The 23,180-nt window shown below is 36.5% G+C and overlaps 1 protein-coding gene across 5 annotated transcripts in view; it reads right to left on the bottom strand.

Annotated features, from left to right (window-relative positions):
- Positions 1–23,180, bottom strand: part of ANKRD12 (ankyrin repeat domain 12) — a 130,742-nt gene that overhangs the window by 14,182 nt on the left and 93,380 nt on the right. For all 5 annotated transcript variants that reach the window (XM_032309640.1, XM_032309639.1, XM_032309641.1 and 2 more), the window contains 2 exons: positions 9,749–14,463; positions 3,442–3,540 (listed from right to left, as the gene is read on the bottom strand). In XM_032309640.1, coding sequence (XP_032165531.1) covers positions 3,442–3,540; positions 9,749–14,463 — 4,814 coding nt within the window. The remainder of the gene's footprint in view (positions 1–3,441; positions 3,541–9,748; positions 14,464–23,180) is intronic.

The following is a 23,180-nucleotide window of genomic DNA, read 5'->3' as shown; positions in this document are numbered from 1 at the left end:
GTTCCAAAAGTATAAATAAATGTTCTTTCCAGAAGCGGCAGGCTTTTTAAAAAAATTATCTTTGCAAGTGTACAATGGTGGCTTTTAGTATATTCACCAAAATGTTCAAACATCACCATTAATTTCAGAACATTTTCATCACCCCAAAAAGAAACTCTGTATCTATTGCCAGTCATGCCCCTTATACCTCCTCTTCCCCTGGCAACCACTAATCTACTTTTTCTATGGATTTACCTACTCTGGACATTTTCTTACAAATGGATTCAAGGAACATGTGGTATTCTGTAACTGGCTTCTTTCATGTCACATGTTTTCCAAGTTCATCTGTGTTATAGCATGCGTTAGTACTTCATCTCTTTTTATGGCTGAATAATATTCTACTATATAAACACACCATATTTTCTTCATTCATTCATCAGCTGATAGTCTTTCGGGTTGTTCCTAGCTTTGTGCTATCATGAATAAGGCTACTATGAACATTCACGCTCAAGTTTTTGCTTGGATGCAAATTTCCTTTTTTTAGGTAAATAACTAGGAGTAGAGGTACTAGGTCATATCATAGTTCTATGTTTAACCTGATGAGAAACCGCCAAGTCATTAACAGCAGTTGTAGCATTTTACATTTCCATCAGCAATGTATGAGGGTTCCAATTTTTTCACTCTTGCCAACATTTGTTATTATCTTTTATTATAGCCTTTCTAATGGATGTGAAATGCTGTGCCATTGTGGTGGTAGCTCGTTTTATAATGAACATTTTCACAGAAACAAACACTGTACCTTGATGCTGATATTAAACCTCTGACAATCACAGTACAATCCTGTCTTAAAATGTGTTAACTGGGGTGCAATACTTCCAGTTATGTAATATGCAAACTCACCCTATCATAAAGTTAATGAAGTCATCAGGAAATCCTCTGCATTTATCAGACTAGGAATCCTAGGGTATAGCTACAATCCCAGCCCATGGTGATACTGGTTGCAGACTTGTGCCATCTGGTGGTAACTGTCTTCTTCGGTTTAAACATTGGTGGGGGCAAACTCTAGGACCTGTGGCTGGTTAGAATTTCAAGGATTCCTGAGTCCAGGAATCCTTCCATTATAAGATGTCCATCATTTTGTTGGTTCTGTCTGGCAGACTGAGCTGATAAAATATTAAAGATGTGGCTGGTATTCTTCTCACCACATTCCCTATTCTCTCTTGACTTGACAAGAACTTTATTCTTCCCCTACTGGAGGACGGAGGCCTCACCATATCCAAATATGTATTACTATAGAGCTCTACTGTATTTATAATTTAGTGAAAACACAAAGAAACACAGTCCTATTTAATCTCTTTTAAATTTTATGTAACAAATGATACTCAAAAGAGAAGAGGTAAGTCTAACACTTATGATTCATTAAGTACAAGTTTAAGGTGGGACTTTAAGTGATAATATATATCCAAAAAGTTGATGAGATGCTAAGAAAAAAATAACTAGAAGAAAAGTTTTTCTAAAAGATTGGCCATAATTGTATAGAGATGAAGAGCAATAACCAAAAATGAAGTCAGACCCTAAAAAAACTAAAAGAGATACACTGCTTAAATGACAGCCTAAATATTTCACTTTTGGTCATCATTCCTTTTTTTTTTTTAGGTCATCATTCTTAATGTTATGTCTTTGCACTTCCAGTGCATCACTTCTTAAACAATGTCTTCTGAGAATGGGTTATGCATGCCCCAAAGTACTCCCCATCTTAGTTCTTGGAAGGCAGAGTGGGGCATGACGTAGTTCAAGAAACTGGGCCAGGAACTGTGGGTTTTAAGATGTGTTTGTTCATTCAGTGCGCATTCAAGTATCGTCATCACTTTCAAAGGGAAAAATGACCCTAAAACAGGTTCTTGACTTGGGGTCCTAACATTCCCAAGAAGCCCATACATTGACTGGGGAAAGTGTCATCTGTGAACCTGGATGTAAAAAATTCTTTATTTTTTACTAACCTCCAACTGGCATTTCTTTCTTTCTTTCTTTCATTTATTTATTTATTTGACAGACAGAGATCAGAAGTAGGCAGAGAGGCAGGCAGAGGGGCGGGGGGGGGAAGCAGGCTCCCTGCCAAGCAGAGAGCCCGATGTGGGGCTCGATCCCAGCACCCTGGGATCATGACCCGAGTCGAAGGCAGAGGCTTTAACCCACTGAGCCACCCAGGCGCCCCCAACTGGCATTTCTTTCAATTATGAATATAGGCCACAAACCACAGAAATATCAAAAGCATCTGCAACTTTGCCATCCATAGAAATCACAAATATTTTCAATTCATATTATAAGTGTTAGAGATATTGCCCCCAAATGGTATCATTGTTTGCTGTCACACTGGTGAGGCATTTTAAATTGTCTATTGGTCAATATATGAAAGCATGTGAGTAATTTTTACTATCTGCTCAAGTTCTGAAAACTGCACAGTACAAATAAGAATTCTTAACTACCTATAAGGCAGCATGGCTTTTGTTACCTGGAGAGATGAACAGATGAAAATATGTTACCAGGTGGCTTCAAACATGCCTGATGGTTGAAATAGCTATTGATGTGTATAATGTGACTTAACTTCTTATTGAGAACAAAATATTCATTGCCATAGGTCATGCACAATGTTTTAAGTTCTGTATCAGTGCTTCTTTCATTTATTGTTCTCTTTGCAATGCTATAAATTTATTAATTTAAAAACATAATTTTGAGAAAAGGTTTTATATTTACCAGATTGTTACATGGGTCTCATGGCACAGAAAAGTGAAAAACCTCTGCCCTAGGAAATCAGTTATGTAAGAATCAAAGAAACTGCATACTTTTGTTTTTGTAAGAGTATATATACCTCTATAAAGAAGAAACACAGTTCATACCAAGTTTCAGAAGTCCCTGGCCCTCCCAAAAGACTAAGAAGGTGCTACATTTTTGTCAATCCAAGTGAAATGAATTTTGTGATTTCTATAAATAGATAGGTTTTCTCACATCATCCCATGCCAAGATTAACCACTAGAAACTAGAATACGAAAGCAGAAATCTAAGGACCAATAAGAACAGCTTTTCTAAGTATTCTGCACTGAAGCAGAAAACTTGGAAATCCAACTACCTAACTTGGAATTCACCACTTTAGTTCCACAAATTCAGCAAATGATAATAAGAAATTATTAAGAGATTTTTATACATCAAAAAAACACTCGACACGAACTGTAACATAAGGACAGCTACCCTGAAATAGGCTTGAAAATTCCCTAACTACACAGGTACAAGAAAACAAAATTAAACCATTTCCCAAAATGGTTCTAAATAAGGAAAATCCCCTAAGGCAGTTATATGTGTGTGTGTATATAAAATATATACATATACACATAAAATATAATGTAGGTCATTATGATCTACTGTTAAAATACAATAATTTTTTGCATAAATTTAAACACTTCTTACCCTTTCAATACTGTGTTGCAAACGTAGTTTCATTCTTACAACTTCCTGTTGCCGAAAAAGCTCTTTAAGTGGATCTGACAGTGAAGGTGGTGGTGTAATCTAATTTTTAAAAACATACATTAGTTAAAAATACAACAATGAGCTATTCCTAATTTTTAACAAAGTTTTATTTAAGTAATCTCTACACACAATATGGGGCTCAAAATTACAACCTCAAGATCAAGAGTCAGCTCTCTTCTGACTGAACCAGCTAAACCTCTTACTCGATCAGTTAATAAAAACATAAATTATGATGTTCTCTGAATTAGATAATACAGTAACAATTATACAACCGATTATTCTCAACTTCAACAGTCTGAAGCACAGAACATAACGAGAAACTTAGATGTTTTAATTCTGAGGCCACAGCAAATTTCAAAGAGCAAATTAAAAAGCCTAAGGACTAAGGAAATTCCTTTTTACAGAGACACATTTTAGAGCATCAGTGACAGCTCATAAACAGGGAGTGAGGGTTCACAAAAGCAGGGGGGAAAAAAACAAGCAAACAGTCCGGTCCTAAAGGTTACAGCAGTCTGAGTCTTAGTGTAGTATACATGAAGTCTCTCATAAAAAGATGGAGTTATCCTCTAATAGACCTGTAGTTTTAAAACTTCTTTATTATAGGTGATAACCCATTTTTTCTTTCCATACACCAAAAATCTTATGGTTGGTTCATCTCTAAATCGATTATTACAGTGGACTGCATTCTGGTATATGCTGGAGGTTAAGGAAACAGATACCATCTATGCATTGTTACAGAGTTAATATAGAGACATCTGTGATCCCCTAATATTCTCCCTCTGTCCCTTGGAATATCTATATTCCTCCCTCCACCCCCATCTCTAGCTTCTAACTACTGTCAGCATTTAGGGAAAAGTAAAGTATCTCAGTATGTTCAGGAACCACAGAATAGCTTGACTTTTCTGATAGCTGACTTTTCTGATTCTTCAGAAGGTGGGACAAGCAGATTCTATGTATGTCTTGATGTGGGGCTAAAGGAATTATACACCATATATGAAAAGCTTTAGGCAAAGAATCAAACCTGGATCTGATTGGGACTCTATACTTATAATCAGTAAACAGTTTACAGGAATTATGGGGGAGTGAAAAAAAGGTTAAATAACATCACATGATTTCACTCAGTTGAATCAATGCGGAAAACTCTACAGGACAAGTAACTTACTGGGGCAGATTATTTTTCAGGCCTCTAACTACAGTAATAAAATTATTTGATTTCTGAAACATTTTTAAGTTTAGTAAGAGTAATAGTGAAGTTTAGTGATACTATGTTGAAGTTTTCCCAAATCATAAAGGCTTCCTTTATGCAGCCCAGAGGAAGAGTATCTACTCCTTTGAGCCTGGGGTATCAGAGAAAACTTCTTGGAGAGGGTAATGCCTGAGGCTACTACATGTTAAAGGAAGAGCCAGAATCACAAGGTGAGAGAAATCAGTTGTGGGGGAAAAAAGAAGAGAAAGAAGAGAGGGAGACAATTCCCAGAAGAGAGGGCAGTGTGATCAAGTGTACAAAACGAAGAGATAGTATGGTGTCTGGAAAACTACAAGTTGTTCTGGAGACATCAACTTTGAGGGAAAGAATCGTAGGGCATGAAGATGGGGAGATCAGTAGGGGCAAAGTAATAAGGGTTGCAGTCTAATTCTGTAAACCAGCTTTTCTTTCCTTCTTTCTTTCTTTTTTTTAAGATTAGCTTAATTTAATTTAATTTTATTTTATATTTTTATTTATTTAACAGAGAGAGGGAGAGAGAGTGAGCAACAATGAGTGCACAAGCAGGCAGAAGGAGACACAGGCTCCCCACTGAGCCAGGAGCCCAATGTGGGGCTGGAACCCAGGACCTTGGGATCGTGAGCTGAGCCGAAGGCAGATGCTTAACCAACTGAGCCACCCAGGCACACTTAGACTAGTTTTCTTAAAGTGTGTTCCACAGAACACTGGGCCCATAAACATGACTTGCAGGAAATGGTTCTAAGAATGAGTAAGTTTGGGAAAACTGTACATATACGCTTGCTTAGGTATCTAATTAACAAATTAAACTTACTCATTTTGAGAAGTTCTACAGTGACAAAAGAAACCTATTATCTTTAGATTAACGGTGTTCCATTTCCCAAACGTATCTGACCATGAGCCCTCCTCACCTTCCCCACCATCATCCCCATGTGTTTAATTACACACTGTGGAACAGATATTACGCATAACACAGTAAGGTAAATTTTGTATGCAGTGGGAAACCGCTGAAAGACCTTACAGTTCACTGCTGTGTCTGCAGAACAGGTATTAGGAGGGCAAGACTACAGGCAAGAAAGGAAGGAAGCAAATCACTGTGACCCTGGTATGAGGAGGAGGGAATGGAAGGGAAGGGGTCCAAAAATATGGTGACTAAGGATAAAAGAGAGGGCGTAGCTGCAGAGGACTTGTGAGTCCTTTAGCATGAGGACCAAATGGGTGGTAAGAGATAATCCAGGAGGGGAGAAGGGACAGGAGAAAAGAGAAATAGGGTTTTGAGTTAAATTCAGGCCTAATATGTCAAGTTTGCGGAGCTCATGGACATTCACGTGGAGCTATGTCTATTTAGCAAAAAAGGAAGCTAAGAGAGGTTTGGGCAGAATATGAAAATTTGGAAATCTTCAGCATCCATGTACAGAGAAATGGTAAAACCACCAAAAACAAAATATATGGAGACTTTCTGAGGAAACCTCCCCTTTCCTGTTTCCCCATCTATCTTTAGGTAAATCATGTTTGGAGCTTTTGTCTTTTAGGATCTGTTATTCCCAGGAGTCTCCAGAATATAAACTCTCCTGACAGATTCCCTTGGATGGTCTTCCTTCCTGACATCCACTCTTAGAATCTCCCTGTAGGGATCTGTGTGCTGGTACTCATAACCACAGTAGATACCAGGATGTGACAAGTCTTTTCCTTTTATTCTCCCCCAGTTCATTTGTCTTTTGGGAACCTGACCTATAGTTTTATTTTTCTTCCTTTGACTTTCTCTGGAAAAACAGCAGCATTCTGTCTAAATTATGAGAAAAATATTTGCGAGAATGACAAACACTTAAGCTGACTTTGGAGGTGTTTCACTACATTTCTAACAGGTTCTATAAATAGATCACACAAATGTGGAGAGATCAATTCAATAAAATGACAGCTGACAGAGGAAACAAATGGAAAAAATCATACTGGAACCTATTAAAAATAATGTAGTATAAAAGTGATTTTTGTTATTCTGGCTTTTCATTACTTTTTAGAAAAAAAGTATTGAACAAATGAGTTTCAGTCCAGTAAGCTCAAAAGCACAGCCTTTTATGAACAAAAGGTGGGGGGTTGCATATTAATTCTAATAAATATGAACCTTAAGGTTATTTTGAGTGGGATAAAATAATGATAACCTCTTAAATCTATAAAATGTTTTAACATTTTTAATGGGTTAGAGCCTGTACTATTTCAACCTACTTTGAGGTAGGGTTGGTATTATGGTTTTACGGATGTGAAAATTAAGGATCAGAGAAGGAATTATTTAAGATCACACAGCTGGTTTGTAGTAAAATCCAGACAAACTTACGTATACTACCTGGAAACTACTGCTCTTTCTACTATACTGTGCTGTGTGTTTCTTTAATAATTCTCATTAAAAACAAACAAAAGGGGCGCCTGAGTGGCTCAGTTGGTTAAGTGGCTGCCTTTAGCTCAGGTCATGATCCCAAGGTCCTGGAATCAAGTCCCACATCGGGCTCCCTGCTAAGTGGAGAGCTGCTTCTCCCTCTCCCTCTGCCTGCCGCTCTGCCTACCTGTGCTCTCTTTTGAGATAGGATAAATTGGTTTGGTATTGGACCTGATAATTACATGGATATTGCAGGACACTCAGGTGATGTTCAGAAGAAGCTAGAAACAGGGAAATCAACAGTGTACTCACAGCTAAAGATAAATTTGGGACTCATTCTATAAGAGAGAAATAGTGCCCTATCCCTTAATCAGATTACAGGCAGACATGTGAGCAGCTAACTATGATATCATAGTGAAAGTATGAGGAAGACACAAACAATTCTGCTTTGACAAGATTTTGCACAGAAGTGACAACACAGCTGGAAGAAAGGTAAGGAAGAGAATAGAAAAAAAAGCCTGGCAGGAACAGTATTTCAGGCAGAAGGAACAGCACTAACTACCAAGAGTAGCGAACAACAGATTTCTGTTGAAGAGTGAGTGAAATATGGCTGAATTATTGGGTGAGTTTGGAAGTTGTGAGGAAACGAAGCTGAAGGGGTAGATTGGGATCAGATTATAAAATAAATGGTTACAACAGGACTAGATGTGGATTTTAAGCTGTAGGTAATGTGAAGACAGCTAATCACAGCTAAAATACTTAAGTAGGGTAATAGTTTTTATTGTTGGGGTTTTTTTTTTTAAGTTTTATTATTTAAGCAATCTCTAAAACCAATGCAGGACTTGAACTCACAACCCTGAGATCAAGAGTCACATGCTCTTCTGATTTGAGCCAGCCAGGAGCCCCTTTACTGTTTTAAATAGGATATATATTTCACAACAAAAGAGAAGGCTCCTGCAGAAAGAGAGTAGGAAAAAAAGAAGTGACAAAGTTGCTGCATGTTTTAAGTGAGAGATGATGACGAGAGCCCTAAAACAGGGCAGTGGTGGAAGGCAGAGTTAATGGAGAGAGTTCTAAGGTAGAACAGAATATGGTAACTGAGAAGGTCAGTACTCTGGTGTCATCACTAATAATAAAGATTTGCTTCTGAGACAATGAAAGACAAATCATTTCTTTTGGTCTTTGGGAATCTAAAGTTGGAGTGGATACTTGGCGCATGGTTAGAATCCTCCTTCAGGAATGAGGCACTCAACCCCAGCTCCCAGGAGTGCTGGAGGCTGAAAGCTCTCTGGAGTTCCTCTCAAGAAACTGGCAATGGGAACCCCGGAAGGGAAGACAGTTGGTGTGCCCAAGGTCATGTTCCCTCCTTAGAGGCACGCTACATGTCAAAAGGGTGACCCCACTCCTGAGTTCCAGCTGAAATGAATGCTGCAACTACATCTCAGTTCGACTTCCTGCTCTGCTGAATTGCGGTTCCTTCACACGGTTATAGGTATTGTTCCTGACAGCACTTACCAATAAGCTTTGTGCAGAATCTCAGGGCCTACTTCCTGGGCAACTAAACCTATGACAGGTATCTGCAGATCATATAGGTAATGCTGCCCAAGAGGCATGTACATCTGATTCTGGAGGTCAACAGAGATGACATGGCTAAGGTAAGAATTTTAGGGGACTAAACTGACATGTGGTAGAGTGCTGAAACCACAGGAATAGCCAAGACCACAACGACAAAAAGTTGACTGAAGAATGATTCCTAGGGAACTCTGATGCTTTAAGGTGGGTACAGGAGTCATTAAAAGAGAGAGAAAAAGATATGTCATTGAGGCAAGGGAACCAGAAGAGCATACCATCAAAAAACCAAGGAGGGGCAAGTTTTATGAACAAGATGGTCACAATGTCAAATGTGACAAAGATCAAGTCGAAAGAAAAAGAGGCCAACAAATGTGGCACCACAAGCTCACTGGTGATCTGTGCATATGGTTTAAGAGATAAATAGGCAGTGATAAAGAGAAAACATCAGGCATAGACTACTCTTCAAGAGTGTGGTAGTAAAGGAAAGAGACAAGGAGATCGTGACAAACTGGCATAGTCATAGGGTAAGTTTTTTCTCCCCAGGATGAAGGAAAAACAAGTATGTTCGGAATGGGTGGATAAAGGCCAACTGAGAGAGAATATTAAGAATACACCAGCAAGAAGAGGCTCAACAGAGGGAAATTCCAGAGAAGACTGTTCCAGACGCACGTGTAAGTGAGTCAGCGAAATAAAAGCATACCTCTTTGGGGATGAAGGAAAAGCAGGTAAGGAAAAAGAAAACACTGTAGACCAGTGCTGATTGATAAGGTAGCCGCTAGCCACACATGGCTATTGAATGCATTTACTTTGAACCGAGAGGTACTATACGTACACCAGATTTCTAATACTTAGTACAAAAAAAAAGAGGAATATAACATGTCTCATTCATAAACAACTTCTCTACACTGATATATTTTGAGGTAGTTATTTTGAATATACTGGGTTAAATAAAATGTTTAAATTAATTTTACCTGTTTCTTTTTACTTTTTAAAATGTGGCTACTAGAAAAATTAAAACTATGTAAATGACTTGCATCATACTTCTACTGGACAGCAGATGCGTGTTAAGTGATGTTACTTACTGTGGGAATGCAAATCTTGCTTAAGGGGTTTCCATCCAGGAGATAGGATCCATTAAATGTCACATACTCATCATAATACTGAGGTGCTTGAGGAATAACACTACACAACAGTTTGCGCTTTTCTTCAATTTTTTTCCGTATGTGCAAGTATTCAAAATACGGATTCGCTCTCTCTGAACTGTATGGCTGAATCTCATCTAGTTTCAGGGAGTCTACAATGGCTGCCAGAGACTGCTGAGTTTTCTCTTTTGCTTGCAGTAAAGAGGGACTCACTTGCACAGGCTGTGGTACACGTGACACTTTCCTTTTCCGTGGGTGGTGAATCTGAGGGTCATCTTCTTCAGTCAACCTTATTCTTCCTCTAGGAGATGAAGATTCATTGTCTTTTTCTGAGAATAGTGTACAGCTAGCAAGAATCTGTTTGCTCTGATTTGCCACTGTATTTGCTTTGTTTCTAGTCATCCTTTGAGGGATCTGGTTTTCAGTTTTATCGTCATCAGCATTTTCTTCTAATTCTACTTTACCTATTTGACCATATTTATGCATCTCTGGTTGAGCCGGTTGTTGTAAATGGTTTTCCAGACTTGATAAAGTGCTTTGTTGTGATTCTTCATCCTCCATGGAAAGCAAACACTTTTCACCTTCAGGGCAATGTTTTGGATTATCTTGTTCATTTAGGTTTCCTTTTGGCATCCCTGTACTCATTTCACATAAATCAGAATCAAATTTATCATTCAGGTGAGTTAAGACCAAACTCTCCAGTTTGTTTTCTTTATCATGTGAAATAACCTGAATATCAGAAGTGCTACTTTCAACCTCATGGCCACTGGAAGACTTATACATTAGTTTGCTAAATGTGTAATGTGTATTTAGCTGGGAAGAAGCATCACTTCCACTAAAGTCTTTTTCTGGTGGTAATACAGACAAAGTATTAGCCTTTTCAAAATTTGGTGATGCTTCTTGAACAGTGCTTTCAGAGTACACTGGGACAAAGGCATCTGTCTTTTTGACATCTGTTAGGACAAAAGTATTTTCCATTTCTTTCGTAGATTCATTATCAGTATCTAAAACAGAATTCATAATTTGAACTGCATTTTTCTGTTGTGCAATACCCAGCTCTTGATTGGCAACATATGATACAGACATATGTTTAGATTCAGCATCTGAAAGTGATTGGCTGTGGAAAGAACAAGGTTGCTGTGAAGGCAGAAAGGACACTGGGTCCTGAGCACAAGAGTTTCCTGGTAGTTCAGTCTGGTGCAGGGATAAAAAATCCGTGTTCTGTTCTTTTAGTATTTTGTTTTCAGAATTACAAAAACCCTGAACAGAAGAATCTTGATCAGGTGCACTAGAATTTGGGCAGCTCAAGTCACCAGTGCTTAATGACTCCAGTCTGTCATTAGGCACCTCCCATGATTTATTTTGGATCACACCAACCTGATTAGATTGCTCTAAATGCACAGGACTGTCCATTAAAGTGCCCACTGGAGCAGTACTCTTGATAACATTTATATCAGCTGAAATGTATTTGCTGCTTACAGATCTAGTTGGAGAGGCAGCAAAACTGGAATGAATGTTAGACACATTTGAAAGTTCTCTTTCAGGCACATTTGAGGGCACCTCAGATTTGGGAGAAAGACAAGTATCTCTTGGCACAGCTAAGCCACCTTGACTGCTTTCTTCTGATACTGTTTGGAATTGTTTTGTATGTTCACAAATGACAGATGGCATACTACATCTTCGAACTTCTACAGTTGGTCTCCCCTCATTTATAATTAGTTTAACATCTTCTACAGAAGATGATCGGAGATGGGATGTTGGAAGTCGGCTTGTATATGGTGGTTTAATCCGCTCTGGAAGTTCAGCCAAACTATCTAATTCCCTTTCATGAAGGGCAGGAGATTTGGCAACTGGCAAAAACGGTGACTGGGAAAAGGACATTTGGGAATCTGAGCCCTCTAACATAAAGTCAGAGTCATATTCAACTGGAGGCCTGGGGGTTGTCACTGTGGTATGGCAGGAATCTTCTGAGCTAGCAACCGAAATCATGGATACAGATCTGGAGCTGAGACCTGGCTTTTCACTTTCTGATCTAGGAGATCTGTTTAAGCTATTATCTGAAACAAAAGATGACTTCCCTAAATTTGTTATATTTTTGGCATCAACAGATTGTGATCTGTTACTTACAACATCTTTCGACTGTTTCTCCTTGGTATAAGCATCAGTCAACTCTGAACTCTTTGACCTAGTAAGTTCTTTATTTTTGGACTCAGCTAGCGAATGCTTTGTTTTTTCTTTATCTTTCACTTTAAGTTCTAAACAATTCCGATTTCTCAACCGCTCCTTTTCTTTTTGCTTAATTTTTTCCTTGTGTTTTTTGTGCCACTGCTCTATTTCTAGGTCTTTAAGGCTTAGCATTCGTTCAAAACTTGTCTGCATTAAATCATCATTCACTAACCTCTTTTCTTTAGGTCGAGTATCTTTTGATGCTGGTGATGACTTAACTTTAGGCTTATCTGCTTCAGATTTTACTTTGAGTAAACTATTTAGTTGAATTTTATCCTTATGCTTATCTCTTTCTTTGTATCTGTCTATGTCTTTATCTTTTTTATCTTTTTCTTTTCCATCCGGCGTTTTCAAAGGTTCATCTTTTGTTTTTTCTTTAAGGGATAAAGTTTTCTCATGTTGTGCTTTACTACTGTCTGCTATACTTGACTTCTTCTCCTCCTGGAAGTGTTTGGAGTTAGTTATATTTACACCTTCTTTATCTCTCGATTTTTCCTTTTTATCTACCTCCCTGTCTTTTTCTTTATTTTTGCTCTTTTCTGATTTAGTATAGTCACTATTGTCTGCTTGTTTGTTTTTTTTTTCTATCAAGTGCTTTTCTTTGTTTTCTGCTAAATGCCTCTCTTTTTCAGGTTTTTCTTTGTCATGTTTTCTATCGATCTTTTCTCTACTTTTCTCTCTATCATCAGTTTTTTTCACAGTGGTGATATTTTTTATCTTCTCTCCTTCTTTGTGGCAACGCTCAGAGTGATGTGAATACAGCCTGTCTTTTTCTTTTATTCTGTCAACACAGTCACTAAGATCTAACTTGTCTTTCTCTGACTTATGCTCATGTTTGGTCTTCTTTTCTTTTTCAGAATTTTTTCTTTCAGTCTTCTCAACATCCTTTTCTTTAGTCTGAAACCGCCTCTCAGATTTTTCCTTATTTTCTTTTATATGCTTTTCTTGTTTTTCCATCTCTATTTCCTTTTCCATTGAGTGTAACCCTGTAGATTCTTCACTGGCATTTGTTCCTAAAGAACTGCATTCTGTTTCTTTATCTATGGGTATGTTCTCTCTTTCTTCTTTTAAATCTTTTGTTTTTTCTTCCCTGAAAGATTTCTCACTTTCCTTTTTAATCTTCTCTCGTTCTTCCTTAAAATTCCTCTCTTTTGAAACATGTTTTTCCTTGGTTGATTTATCTTCTTTTATGTTTTTTTCCAATTTTGATTTTTTTTCTGTTAGGGACTCATGCTCCATATTTAAAAACAGATCTTCAGTCTCATCACTTTTAAAAAAATTCTCTTTCCAAAATTCTCTATCAAATTCTACACTCCGCTGCAACTCTTTAGCACTATCTCTATTTTTGTACTTTTCCTTTTCACCTTCAATCTCTTTTTTATGCTTTTCTTTTTCCCTCTCTTTATGTTTCAATTTATGCTTTTTTAATGTTTTACCCTCTTTATCCATTTTTTTCAGTGTGCAATCTGAATTTTCAAATGTTGGACTATGATCTTCATCCTTTACTTTGGCATTTGACTTTTCACCAAATTCTAAGTGGAAATCTTTCTGATGTTTATTTTTTTCCTTATGCTTACAAGATTTTACACTTGAACTTTCTGGCAAGAATTCAGATTCTGTATTATCATACCGAACAAGATCAGGCTGTAAAGACATTTCAGAACTTCCTGGTGATAAACATGTTTTAGTATGTTCTTGTTTTAGTGGTGTTGACTGCTTTTCACTTAGTCCACAAGAATGTTTGGGAGATTTACCTGTGGAGATATGAAATAAATGTAACGAAGTATCATCTTTCGGGCTAAAAGATTTTCTAAAATTCCCCTCCTCTCTGGTCTTTTCTGAGCAATCTAGTGCAGTATTAACTGTCAAGTTTGTTACTCTGGTATTTTCTTTCCCCTCTTTTTCTTGCTTCAGCTCTTGGTTCTCTTTATTTTTGTTCTGGTTCTTTAATTTTCTTTTAGCTTTGCCTTTCTGTTTGTGTTCATTTGAAACTCCATATTCCTTTTTGGTTTGTGTATCAGAATTTGACGTTTCAGGGACAGAACATGGAGCAGAAACCTTTTTATTCTGAAGAATTTCTTCATCTGAACTTTCAGAACTTGAATACAAAACTCTCGATGGCTTTTGTTTTTTACTTTTAAATGATTTAGGATAGAAAGCTTTCTCCTGTTTGGTAAATAAACTATTCTTTTCTACTTCAGCTTCATTCTCTTTTCGTATCTCTTTCCTAAGAATATGTCTGTCATCAATCATTTTATTTATTTCTTCATCATCATCATCTTTGAACTCATATTCATCAAGAGCAGATGGAAGAGGTGCTTTACTGGGAATTATCTGTTTACTTTCACAGATGAGAGAGTCTTTCTCTGTCTCAGAGTCAATATTTTCATCAACACTGGAAGGATTTACAGACCGAGCCTCTTCAGAATCTAGAATAAAAAGAGAAAATCTGTTGTTGGTCAAGAGACAATAGCCAGAAAAATAAAGCTGAGAGAAAAATATAGCATATAAAGTAACTATTTCAATTCAGAAAGAAAATTTCAGAATTACAATGAAAAATGCTTAATAAAACATGTAAGAACTCTGCTGTAGTATTATGGAAAACCTTTATAAAGAATCTGCTTCATAATGAGATCTCTTGACACTTCTAAAAGCACACAGTATAATTAATTCAGAATTCAAATATCAAAGATACAGGATATAAAAAAGCATCTATATAGAAAGCAGAAAATTCAGGACTAGATTCAGGGGAAACACTGGCTATATAAAATTTTACATATATGTACTTTTTTCCCCCCTGGAATGTTGAAATAAAATTCTCTGATGCAAAAAGGATTAAGAACCACTAACTTAAGGAGATTAAGTAAATGTCACATATTATATTTTCAGAATTTTTATGAATAAAATCAGCAGGGAATAATTCTCACAAAGTATAGAAACTTATATAAAGGTGAATGGTTTTGCCTACACAAGACACATGACTGTCCGGTTAAAAAAATAAAGACATGTATCCCCCAATTATATAATCAAGATTATAACAGATACATTCAGTACATATGTGATCTGGAAAAAGCTACTACGTTCCTTAATTTTCTTATCTATAATTCAGACTTAACTTAGTATATTAACACTCTAGTACAATGGGGGGAAATAATGGGCTCAATTTCTACACATTTTTAAGTACATGAAAATTAACTTTAACTGCATGGAAGTTCAATTGCATTCAAGTTGTATACATGTAGCTAAAACATGCCAGATTCTATTTCACTATATCATCTTTTTTTTAAAGATATTATTTTTAATTAATCTCTACACCCCATATGGGGTGCAAACTTAAAACTCCAAGAGTCACATGCTTCAATGACTGAATCAGCCAGGTGCCCCTTATATCATTTTTTAAAAAAAGATTTTTTCTTCTTCCTAGGTGGGCATCTTTTCTTAGTTGAAATGTATGTTGTATACATTGGGCCTCAATCTGAAAAGAAAATCCAGGCTTCTAACTAAAGGTGAAGAAAACAGGTCTCTGACCAAGGAGGAAACACCAAACTCACTATAAAAATGATAAATTTGTTAAGTATTTATTAAAAGTTTTTATTAAAATTATAAATTTAATATATCAAGCTTCCTCTAAACTGATCTAGCCCCCAAATATTCTTCTCACATAAAAGTTCAAATTCCAGAAGCATTCTGGGGCATCTGTAAGGTACTGGGCACTGTATAGGAGCTCTGACGAGGTCACAATCTTTATTTTTAGAGAAGAATATTCTAATGAGTGGTATAGTTATACTGACACATGGTATAAAAAAGAACATTTTTGCAATTAAAACTGCTTGTATAGATGTTGCTCCCCATCCCCAGCCATCAATATTCAAATGTATAGTATTACATTACAGAACTTTATGTTGCAAAAAGGAACATCTATTTTGGGAGCAGTGTTTATTTTGGTCCCGATTAAGTGACTACAAGAATATGTACTTATACAATGGGTGTTATTTGCTATTGTTAATGCTTTCTTTGTAATTGCTCTTGAGAACTTATCCCTATGTGTAGTTTTCAAGGATTTAATTTTTTATGATCTATGTATAATTATTCTATTTATATTGTCTCTCATTATGTGATTACTTTTATTGGAAATTAGGAATGATTTTTTCCTTTGTATATGCCACAAAACCTCAGTTTTACACTAAGAATCAGACTTCAATAAATATTGTTTCATCAGGCACATAGTGTTAGGTGTGAGGGGGTGACAAAATATAAAGACAGCCCTGCCCCTTTAACAGTTATACAACCTGATAATAGCTAAAAAGGCAACAGATACTAGGTCGAAAGGGTACCCCTGGAAAGCAGTCTGCTTGGGAGAACTAGAGAAGGAAAGCAGGATTCTCAAAGTGGTGGCACTGAAGTTGAGGCACGAAAGATGTACAGGGATTTCAGGGCATGGAAATTACTGTGACATAAGCAAGCAGATACAATTACAGCATATATATCATTTTACATATGGCTTTTTTTCATTGAACTGATCACATTTTCTTTTGAAATTAAATCTTCATTACTGCTTCTGCAGACTACATATTACATTGAATTAATTTGTAATCATTTAAACTGATCGTTTTACTGAGGGGACATTCAGGTTGTTTCCAATTACTCGATATTATAGATATTTAATAATGTAGAAAAAAATTTTTTGTATGGTACTTGAAAATAGAATTATTATTAATTTGTGTATGAAAAAGGAAACGAGAAATGCATCAAAAGAGTATCTGTACTAAAACTTTTGCTGGTAGAATTATGGGTGATTTTTATTTTCTTATTAAAACTTTTTTTTAAAGATTTTATTTATTTATTTATTTATTTATTTATTTTTAAAGATTTTATTTATTTGACAGAGAGAAATCACAAGTAGTTGGAGAGGCAGGCAGAGAGAGAGCGAGGAGGAAGCAGGCTCCCTGCTGAGCAGAGAGCCCCATGCGGGACTCGATCCCAGGACCCTGAGATAATGACCTGAGCCGAAGGCAGCGGCTTAACCTACTGAGCCACCCAGGCGCCCATAAAGATCTTATTTATTTATTTGTTTGATGGAGAGAGAGATCGCAAGTAGGCAGAGCAGCAGGCAGAGGCAGAGGGAGAAGCAGGCTCCCTGCTGAGCAGAGAGGCCTGTGCGGGGCTTGATCCCAGGACCCTGGGATCATGACCTGAGCTGAAGGCAGACGTTTAACCAACTGAGCCTCCCAGGCACCCCAAACTTTTCTGTTTTCCAAATTCCTAGCATAACAGATAACATCATTATCAGAAAAAAAATTTTTTTTAAAAGTTCTCTATTATAATAGAGGGTATGCCTCAGTGATTCATTCAATCAGTTAAGTGTCCAGGTCTGGATCTCAGCTCAGGTCTTGATCTCAGGGTCATGAGCTGTGCTGAGCCCTGTGTTGGGCTCCTTGCTGGGTGCAGAGCCTATTTTATATATATATATATAAAATATATATTATATAATATATATTTTACATTATATATATAATTTATATACATAAATCATATAATATATATATTTATAAATATAATATATAAAAATTATATATGTATATATAATTTTATACATATATAATTTATGTATATACATATATTATACATACATATATACATACATATATTACACAAATATGTAATATACATAATATATATTTTATATATTATATAGTTATATATATAGTTAACTAATAGGTATAAATAACACATTACTTTTTTTTTTGGTTACTGGTGTGGCTTATTTTGCCATGTGTTTGTACTTCCTCCTGTGTAATGTCACTTTATAATTTCTTCAGCCTATTTTCCTCTGGTCTTTTGTCTATGTGTATTAATACATTATTTAATACATTAAATACATTACTTAAATCATACCACACATACAATCTCATGTATATTTTGCTTATTATATCGTAGTGCTTACCTTGAATATATACATTCAAGATTAAATGCAAATTCTTTAAGGGAGTATACATATGTGTACCCTAAGAGATGTAAGGTTTGTCATTTGTGTTCCTGATTCATCAGTTGAAGGTAATTAAGCAATGCTTTCCAATCCAGATATACTTTTTTCCCTATGGTTCTTTTTCAAAGACTACATTAAAAAAAAAAAATTATTTATTTACTTGACAGATATAGATCACAAGTAGGCAGAGAGGCAGAGGGGGGCGGGGGCGCAGGAGGGGAAGCAGGCTCCCTGCTGAGCAGAGCGCCTGACTCAGGGCTCGATCCCAGGGCCCTGGGATCATGACCTGACCCAAGGGCAGAGGCTTTGACCCACTGAGCCACCCAGGCACCCTTCAAAGACTGCATTTTTAAAATCAACAACAACAAAATATAGGTTTTAAAGTGAGAAAGTTAGGTTGACACTAATTAGTGTCCATGATGAGAGTGTGGCAATACTACAGTGAAGGACTGTAACCTGGCCCTGGTCAATGAGTTGCATGCACCCACTGAGCTTGTTCCACTGCAGGGTGGTCCTCAGCAACCGGTGGCAATAACCCTGCACTGCTCCCACAAAGCTGGGAGTGTGATCTCAGCAAAAGTAGTACACCTCCATGATATCATTTCACTTGCAGACCAGGCTGAAAAATCTCTTTTCTTCCCTAAGTGACCCCTAAACCTTTTGATTTAACAGGAACACAGGGCTGGTCTTGCAATTACAGTATGGAAGTCACTTTAAAAAAAAAAAGTAGGTTTTGCCTTTTTTAGGAGATGATCACTTACAGTGAGAAAATCACCTAGACTCTCCAAATCCTCAAATTCTTGTAGTCGAATGGCATGGCTATCATTATACTGTTATTTTCCATTTTGTTCCAATCTTTCAAGTCTTTAATTATCTACTTAATCAGTAAATTTGAATTTATATTTAAAACACATATCAAATTATTTCTGACAAAAAGTTCCTTTGTTAATGTTTGGGGCATCTGGGTGGTTCAGCTAGTTAGGTGTCTGACTCTCGATTTCAGTGCAGGTCATGATCTTGGGGTTAGGAGATTGAGCCCTACATTAGGCTCTGTGCTAAGCAAAGCCTGCTTAAGATTCTCTCCCTCCCTCTCTCTCTGCCCTTCCCCTGAGCTCATTCACATTCGCTTGTTCACTTGTTCACTATTTCAGAGAGAGGCAACTATTTGAGAGAGGTAGGGCCAGTAGGAGAGGGAAAAACAGAGTCCCTGATGAGGAGGGAGCAGGAGAACATGGGGCTCAATCCCAGGACCCTGGGATCATGATCTTTGCTCTCTAAATTAAAAAAAAAAAAATTAATGTTTATCACCTCAAACAATTTTATTTGGGAAACTAGTAAGGAAAATGAGAAATAGAAAGGTTAAGAAATCACTCAAGCATTAAATTTTTCATTAAAGCGTTTTCTTCTCCATAAAAAAAGCTAAATAATATAAGAAAGGTTAATTGGTTAAAAACACTTAAATACATTTGAAATTTGCCCTTATACTTTTCAAGGGATGTTTAGATATTTGCAACAAACACTAGTGACACTTAGTTAAATGTTATCTGAGGTCAATATTATCCTTATTATCCATCTCTTCTTGTATGGTATCCAAAAAAGGGGCAGCAAAACCAGCACATGTGACCAATGCAGAGACATGATAATATATAAATTCCTCTTTCAAAATCTCTCCAAAACCACCAATATGCATTTGACAAACCAATTACATCACAAGTCTAGTAAGAAATTCAGGAGTGTCTGGACTTTTAAAATGTCTGAATTATAATAACTTTTAGGAAACATATAATTATTCTAATGTCACATATATTCTCAGAGTGGATGATAATGATGATACAAAACTAAACACACCATGATCCTAAAATTTGAACTTATAGTGAAGTTCAGGTTTCTACTTTTCCTTAGAGCTTCAGATGCCTAACTTGGACACTCTTGGACTCCTTCCAACCATCCTAACTCAAAATTGAGGACGTTCAACTCCTTACTTTCTCTTCCGAAGCTTTCCTTTAGCTGCTTAAAGCCACTATTTCCCACTTCTGTAGCATATCTATCAACCCACTTACTCCAACTGAAAACCTCTGAGCCATTTTTAACATTCTCAATTCCTCAACTTCAAAAATTAACTGTTCTGAGTTTCAATCTCTGGACTATCTCTTAAATCCATCTTCTATTCCCCCTACCACTGTTCCAGCTCAGTTTCTCATCATATTCTGCCTTGATCAGTTATTACCTTAACCACAATGTGGCCAGCATTACAGAATATATTATGTCTCTTCTCATCTGAGGGCTCCCTACTCGAGGATAAAATAAAAACTCCACAGATGATGGTATGAGACTTTTGAAAATCTAAAACATGATTTCTCCTACTACCATTTATTCATAACAGCAATTAATATTCCTATTTAAGAGACATATAAACAGAGTCTGAGCCAACTAAGTAGCTTGTCCAAGGTTACCTCACCCTTAGGAAATGTAGCCCAGGATGCTTTTGTCCAACTTCACAGTATTTTCTACATTGTCTCCCACCTCTCATTTCTTCCTATTTGCATTAGCCAGACTAGTGTATTCTATTCATTCTTCCTCAAGTTTACATGCATATTTATGTGTATTCTGATCAGTGGCTCTTAGTATTTCCCAACTACTTACCTAGAAGATATTTTAGATTAGAGGTTAGGGGGATGAGTACTTCAAGAATTTATAAATAGGAAGGGCTTAGGGTAGTACCTATTATAGGGAGGGTGTTGGGTAGGGGATTTGTCTTGAAGCTATGTTTGCACTGGCATTTATGGAGATTACATGTTTATTTGGAATGGTTTGGAAAGAGCTATATTTAATTTCTCAAATATCCTTTGGGAACATCAATTCCAAAAGGTGATTTTTAAGAAAAATCTGTTATTCTCATCACCTGAGAAATGGGAGGTTAAAGACTGTTTCTCAAAAAAAGGCAAAGGGCAAAGGGAAGGCTAATGCATTCCACCTATTCTAGATGAGCAAGTGCTTAAATACACAAATGCACAAGATTCGGCTTCCTAGAACCCTACAGTAATGTATTACTTTATTTTTAACAGCATTTGCCTAAATCTGTAGCATCCAGGGAATGAAAAACTTGTATTTTATGTTTGTGGGATGGAGGACGTTAGGGATGGTAGTGTGCTTACTAAGAAAACAATGGCCTACTTATGGAATTTGAGAGTCCTTTGTGGGAAAGTAACCTTCAATGAGGTAGCTGTAATTTTCTGCTTGTTTTCCACATTATTCAACAGATATTTTAAATGTAAGTCCATGACTTACACTTGGGAACTTTCACTATAACATATAGTAGGTGCTTAATAAATAAGTGTAGAATAAATACACAAAGAGGGAGTTTTAGAACTACATTAAGAAATCCAGAAATCAAGTGGGAATACATATGGTAGAACAGGAGGACTGTAAAAAGGGATATAAACATGAAATACAAATTTACTCACTCTACAAGTTTGTATAGTATCCAGGTGGCAAATGATGCTGCCACTGATACTATCTGGGTAATTCACTGCTGATGTTCCTTTTAAACTCAGCAATTTGAAGAGGTGGCAAGTATTTCATCTACATGCCATTAGTTCCCATATCACCTGTCATGTGGAGCACAGCTCTGTTCTTTGATTTGCTTTAAGCCACCTTGAATTTTCATACAGCTTGTACTTTCATACATTATCCACTAAAATGCCTTTCTTCCTATATTGATCTCCTGCTCTTATGTATCAGTTGCTGAACTGTTTTAGTCAGCCCGAAACTATTTTTAAGCAATAGCACCATTTTTATATAGTGTTTATACAGTTATTTGAATATATATGTATTGTGTTTGTATTTATCAGAAAAACTGCTGATACTGGTTAACACCATAATTAAGACAGAAACTGAATGGATGTAATAAAAATAGCAAATCTTTACCCTCCTTCAGCTCAGTGAAGACTGTTAAACTGCAAAGAACAGGAAAATTAGAGAACCCATATGAAATACTAGATATATGTACACTGTGTTGATATTCTAAAAAGTAGTGATGAAAATAAGGTTTTAAAACTAAGGACGAGGCGCCTGGGTGGCTCAGTGGGTTAAAGCCTCTGCCTTCGGCTCAGGTCATGATCCCAGGGTCCTGGGATCGAGCCCCGCGTCGGGCTGTCCGCTCCGTGGAGAGCCTGCTTCCTCCTCTCTCTCTCTCTGCCTACTTCTGATCTCTGTCTGTCAAATAAATAAATAAAATCTTAAAAAAAAAAAAAAAAACTAAGGACAAAATCATCATATATATGTATATGTGTATATATATATATATATATATATATATATAAAATTTATTTATTTGACAGAGAGAGAGAGAGAGCATGCACATGCAGGGGGAATGGCAAGCAGAGGGAGAGGGAAAAGCAAGCTCTCCTGCACAGCAGGGGGAGCCCAATGTGGGACCAGATCCCAGGAACCTGTGATCATGACCTGAGCCAAAGGTAGTGACTTAACCAGGTGAGCCACCCAGACACCTAGCATGTAAAATATTTTGATAATTTATATGAGGAGTTTATGCCAGTACCACTAGAAATTAGTTTCAAAAGAAGCCCAATGTTCACCCCAGTCTTGACAAAAATTAAGAAAATTGATCAGAACCATTAAAATCATCTGCTCAACCTCCAGCAAAATTTCTTTGTAATAACTGCAAGCAACTTTTCCTTCTCAATGTTAAAGCCAGTTTACCATTAAACTCACTGTAGATAAACTATGAAAATTTGGAATCAGGCAAGATAATACGTGGGAAAATAATGTTCCTTAAATGAAATCATGGAGGTGCAATGAACAAAATTCAGACTTTGAGAAAATTTACTCACAAATGATCAGGTTATTTCAACACAAAATTCCAAGAATGTAAGAATGCAAGAAAGCTATCTACAGATTAGAAGATACTTGAGATATATAACCCAATTTTCAATACATGGACTTTATTTGGGTTCTGACTTTAAAAAAGTCAAAGAAAAAAACCTTTTGATTTTATGAGGCAATCAGAACTGGATACTTAATATTAAAATTTAATAATACCTGAATATTTAATAGTAGTAACATTTAGTTTAGGTATGATAATGGTATTGTGATTATGTTTAAAGTAAAAGGTTCTTTCTTTTACAGATACTTACTGAAACA

This window comes from Mustela erminea, chromosome 13 (genome assembly GCF_009829155.1).
Source record: "Mustela erminea isolate mMusErm1 chromosome 13, mMusErm1.Pri, whole genome shotgun sequence".
Lineage (NCBI taxonomy): Eukaryota > Metazoa > Chordata > Mammalia > Carnivora > Mustelidae > Mustela > Mustela erminea.
The sequence above is the reverse complement of the archived record's forward strand: the minus strand, read 5'-3'. Positions and strand labels throughout refer to the sequence as shown.